The sequence below is a fragment of the Corvus kubaryi genome, unplaced genomic scaffold (genome assembly GCF_017639235.1).
Source record: "Corvus kubaryi isolate FWS band 111438036 unplaced genomic scaffold, C.kubaryi_AGA036_p1.0 37398, whole genome shotgun sequence".
In the NCBI taxonomy this organism is placed as follows: Eukaryota; Metazoa; Chordata; class Aves; order Passeriformes; family Corvidae; genus Corvus; species Corvus kubaryi.
Genome location: NW_024581137.1, coordinates 56,733,167 through 56,738,373, shown reverse-complemented (window position 1 = coordinate 56,738,373; position 5,207 = coordinate 56,733,167). Strand labels below are relative to the sequence as shown.

Genomic DNA, 5,207 nt, shown 5'->3' with positions numbered 1-5,207 from the left:
TCCCCTTCCCCTTCCCCTTCCCCTTCCCCTTCCCCTTCCCCTTCCCCCCATATGTTAAAAAGTTGTTAAAAATTTAATTCCATTATCCAAAGGCCGATGGGACTGTGGTTTCAGGATCACATTTTTAGCTTGGATATTGGTGGGGGTTTGAATTTTTTGCTTTGAGGCAATTGGTGACTTGATTATTTCACATCATGTTAATATGATGCCAGATTTATTGTTTATTTTCTATGCTCCAGTTAATTTTCAGGCATAAATTTCTTTCCATTTCAGTCCTATGAAATATCCATATAGATTTTTAATTTTATGTAGTTTAATTGATCTAGATTACATTTTAACCTCCTTTAGAGTCAATTTACTTGCCAGGTGGTTACAACACAATGATTGAATAACCTTCATGGCTTTCCCTCCAGTTTATTTCTTTCCTTACCTCTCAGATATTATTTTAAATCTCTGTTTCCTGGGGCTTCCTCTCCTTGACTCAGTCTCTTGTGCTGCCTATATGCTCTGCTTTGTGGACACGGGATAATCAGGAATATGGTTGGAAATTTGTCTGCTTCTGCTTTGGAATCTAAATCTAGTAATTCGATCCATAATTAATTAAATAGATTTGGTGTTATGATAAATGACTGCCTAATGTAGATGTAAATGTACATTTTTATTGCTGTGCACAGAATTCTTTACCAGAGCTGTGTCCATGTTTGTTTCAGCACTTGCAAACTTCATAAACAAAGAGAAAACCGGAGGAGTTATCAAGGCCATCGCTGGGAAACAGGCTGAGTTTGTGTCTGAGACCTCCGAGGCCAACATCATGGTGAAGTGGTACAAAGATGGGAAGGAAATCTCAGCCAGCAAGAAATTCACCATGGAAGACAAAGGAAAACTGCACAAGCTTGTGGCTTCGGCTGTGACGAAAGAAGATGAAGGAACTTACACCTGCAAAATCGGGGATGACACTCTTACTTTTCATTTAAAGGTCTCAGGTAAGTTTGTGCTGCAAGTATGGGATCAGAGTCTGTGTGAGAAACTCAGGATTTTGTTCTTTAGACTTGTCCTACCTTATAAATTGACAGATTTTTGGGCCAAGGTTGCACAACGCTTTCAGAGATTCTGACCCTTGTTGTGATCCTGATGCAAACCCAGAGTATGGGCAAATAATATAATCATGCTGTGGTTTATTTGAGCCAGCTCAAGGTTTTTCTAGGGCTGGAGCACAATCCAAACATGATGCTGCCTGAACAGCTGGCAGCCACATCTGGCCTTTATTCTTTTAGCTCATCTGTGCCTTATCTTAGGACCACCTTGGTCAGGGGTCCAAAGTCTTGCTGTGAAAGGCCTCTGTCCTCCTCTGACAAGTTTAAGTCCTGATTTTGAGAGTTAAGCATCTCCTGCTATTCCCAAAGGACACTGTGATCTCAGAGATCACTCCCTGTGGTACTGTAAGCGACTCTATTAGTCTGTGTCACGTGCCCATCACACAAAGCACGTGGTTGTCAGGTCAAGCCCAGAAGAGAAATGCTTGTCACCACTGCATTCCAGCCCAGGATGGAGCCAGAGTATAAAATGACACAAGAATTCATCTGTGAAATTCAATATCTGTGAAATTCAGCTGATTTGAGTTGCATGTTTGTGGGAACTTTTCTTCTAAAAGTGGTTTTCTGGGCTTGTGCCTGGAGCCTAATTTTTAACCTGGTCCTATATTTGAGATTGAAACTCCTGAAAGCTTCTCCTGGCATGGCTGCAGTACAATGCAATTCAAGAGAAGTCACCACTGAGTGCTTGTGACCTGTAACAGAATATCCAGGTTACTGTGATGCTGTCCATGAGCTAACTAAAGACTCAGCAAAGCTGATTAACGTAGGACAGCACTTGTCTTGAGGGATTGCTTCATGATCTACTGAGCTGGAGGGATTACTTCCAGCTGGTGTTTGCTCAGGTATTCACTCTGCATCTCACCTCCAGGTCTCCAACATGAAGCAATTTCACTCGGATTGCAATTCCCAGTCCCTGACTTTACCCATTGAAAAACTGGTCTGAAAGAACCAACCAGGCTCTGCCCCAAGTGACCCCTCAAAAGGCAGTTTGTGTAATCTGATTTATACTGTCTGATTAGAGCTGTCTAAGATGGATTTTAAAGCTTTTCTGGTTGTGCCTTTGTCTGAGCATCAGGTACAGAGGATTGCCTGAGCTTGGTATTAACTTTTTGCTGGCCATTGGCAGGTTGGGTGAATCTCACCTGTAACTCCTGTGGCAAAACATCACGTGGCAATCAGGCATCAGGCAAAGAAAACTGGTATCTGCTAGATCAGAGAATCACAGGAAGATTTGGGTTGGAAGGGACCTTAAAAGTCATCCAGTTCTACCCCTGCCATGGGCAGGGACACCTTCCAGTGTCCCAGGCTGCTCCAAGCCCTGTCCAACCTGGCCTTGGACACTTCCAGGGATGGGGCAGCCACAGCTTCCCTGGGCAACCCGTGCCAGGGCCTCCCCACCCTCACAGGGAGGAATTTATTCCCAATATCCCATTTAACTCTTCCCTCTTTCAGTTTGAAGCTGTTATCCCTTGTTCCATTGCCACAAACCCTTTGATGAGCAAGGACTGAGTTACAGCCTGTTAACAACACCTTAGCCGGGGCAGCTTCCTCCTTGTTTCATGTGTCACCATAAAAATTTTCCAGAGTGCTGAGAAGCAGCACTGCAGACTCAGGGGGTAGTCTTGGGGCAGGGAATCAATCTGCCTTGAGGGTAATGAGATACCCCAATAACCCTGAACAGCAGGATTCTGGAGGGACTCTCCTGCTTTGGCCAGCTAATTGTTGAAGAATAGGTCAGTCCTAATGAACGCAAATTTTAATGAAATACTTGCCTGGCATGGCAATTGTCCTTGGGATACTCGGTGACTGAAAGCAGCAGCTGCTGCTGAAAGAAATGCAATACTGAGCTGAGGTTGGCTCTAAGTGACAGCCCGCAGCCTGCTCTCCAGGCCGGGGCTGCCCTGATGGAAAGAAGGCTCTGAAATACCTGACGTGCCCATCAAGTATTGCTCCTTAGCTTAGGGACAGGCTGTGTTGAGTAGGTTTGCTCACATTTTACACCAAGGTCTCTGTCTTCACTGCCTTCACTTTTACAAAGACACTTGCAAAGAGCCTTAATTGGTAAAAATGATGTATTGTTGCTGCCCACATGACAAATACCCTGTGTGTGTTTGCACAGCCTATATCTGAGCTGGGTTTGAGCTGAGCTATCCATGCAGGAACCTCAACTGAGCTGTGTGAGCAGTTCTGAGTTCTCTACTGGGAGGATCAGTTTCAGCCAAAAGATATGAGATTATTGACTCCTATGTTCATAGAAACATGGAATGGTTTGGGTTGGAAAGGGCCCTAGAAATCATCTCCTTCCAACCCCCTGCCATGGGCAGGGATGCCTTCCACTAGATCAGGTTGCTCAGAGCTTTTTCCTAGCATGAAGTTGGAGAATATTTTATCAATGAGATTATCCCATATGTGCCCTGGCCTTGAGAAGAATTAGTCTGGTAGGACTGATACTATGAACAAGGAGCTGCAGGAATGGGCTCAGAAACATTTCAGGAAGGCTCCTCATCACTTCTAAGTAGATTTCCTGAGACTTCCCAGGTCTTTTCAAAGCTGTTCCTGCCCTCAGACATCATCAATACACATCCCCCAGATCTTGCTTGACATCGGAATCAAGGAGTGATCAATGAAGTGTGAGCAACTTGAGGGTGTCTCAGCTTGATTTAAAAGATCCAGGAGGATGTAGGGCAGATGAAGGGGATTGCACTGTAACTGAGAGCAATTATCTGAAGATCAGAGGGGTTTGCACCATCTGTCAGAGAGGCATCAACCGTGTGTGATAATGGAATAACGATCGATAATTTCTCTATCCTGACTTTGTGCTGATAAACCTGCATCAAGGCACAAGCGTTCCTCTTTTCCACTCCAGATGAAGCTGTTACTTTTGTCAACAAGCCCAAAACGACTCCAGAAATATCAGTCAGTCCTTCTGAAAGCCTGGAGCTGGTGTGTGAGGTGTCAGCTGCGGGCGGGGCCGTGGTGTGGAGGAAAGATCAGACTGAGGTGAAGCAGGACCAGAGGACAACCATCGTCTCGCAGGGGACACAGCGCAAGCTCATCATCAAGAAGGTGACACAACAAGACCAAGGCAGCTACACCTGTGAAACGAAGGATGACAAAACAACATTCCAAGTCAAAGTCAGAGGTGAGAAAATGCCAGGAATTCCAAAGATAAAGGCGAATTGTGTTTCGAGTGGTGTCTTACATCCAGAGGATCATCTCAGAATCTCCCCAGGGTGAAAGATCTCAGCCATAGTATTTGATTTTTTTTGGGCAGCTTGCATAACAATATTTTATACACACAGTTCTGCATCCATGACTAGTTGTGACCACAAAAAAAAAATGTAGGAAAGGATGGAAATTCCTTCTCCTCTCCCAATTAGCTGGTTTGTCTGCAGAAAAACTCCCACAGGAACATAGTGTGAGGCCATAGCAGAGGGATGGATAAAAGGGAAGGGGGAGGTGTTTGAAGAGCTCTGATTAGATCCCATCCCTGGAAGTGTTCAAGGGCAGGTGGGATGGGGTTTGGAGCAATCTGGTCTGGTGGAAGTTGTCCCTGTCCATGGCAGGATGATCTTGATGGTCCCTTCCAAGGCAAACCATTGCATGATTCCACGATAAGATGGAGAACGATGGAATTGTCCCAAATAGGCGGAAAAAGAGCAATGGTTCCTTGACATGAGGATATGAGGGTTGTTCCCTTCTGATTCACTAGAAGCTTGGAGAGACACAGGGAGAGAAGAAGAGAGAAGAGGGAGGAGGGTTTGGGAATGCATGTTGGTGCTCCAAGTCCTACATTCAAATCTGTGCTAAAACTGTGAGGTTTAACATTACCCCAAAATTCCCATAAAACTCCCACTGCTATTCACTGCTCTTAGCAAGATAGGGATGAAGGTGCTTTCTTGCACTAATGGCCCTTCATGACATTACCTGTCAGGGGCAAGTAGGAACTTGATTAAAAACCAGAGACAATGACTGCAAAAAGCTGTTTGTGACTTGGGGTTTTCTTACAGAGGCAGAAATTGTGTTTACAAACAAGGAGAAGGTGCAGAAAGAGGTGAAAGCTGCCCTATCAGAAAATGCCACGCTGAGCTGCGAGGTGGCCCAGGAGAAGAC

At 45.0% G+C, this 5,207-nt stretch overlaps 1 protein-coding gene across 8 annotated transcripts in view; it reads left to right on the top strand.

Moving 5' to 3' along the window:
- Window positions 1-5,207, top strand: part of OBSCN (obscurin, cytoskeletal calmodulin and titin-interacting RhoGEF) — a 163,367-nt gene that overhangs the window by 24,697 nt on the left and 133,463 nt on the right. For all 8 annotated transcript variants that reach the window (XM_042043235.1, XM_042043236.1, XM_042043234.1 and 5 more), the window contains exons 8-10: window positions 711-983; window positions 3,961-4,236; window positions 5,105-5,190. In XM_042043235.1, the coding sequence (XP_041899169.1) occupies window positions 711-983; window positions 3,961-4,236; window positions 5,105-5,190 (635 nt within the window). The remainder of the gene's footprint in view (window positions 1-710; window positions 984-3,960; window positions 4,237-5,104; window positions 5,191-5,207) is intronic.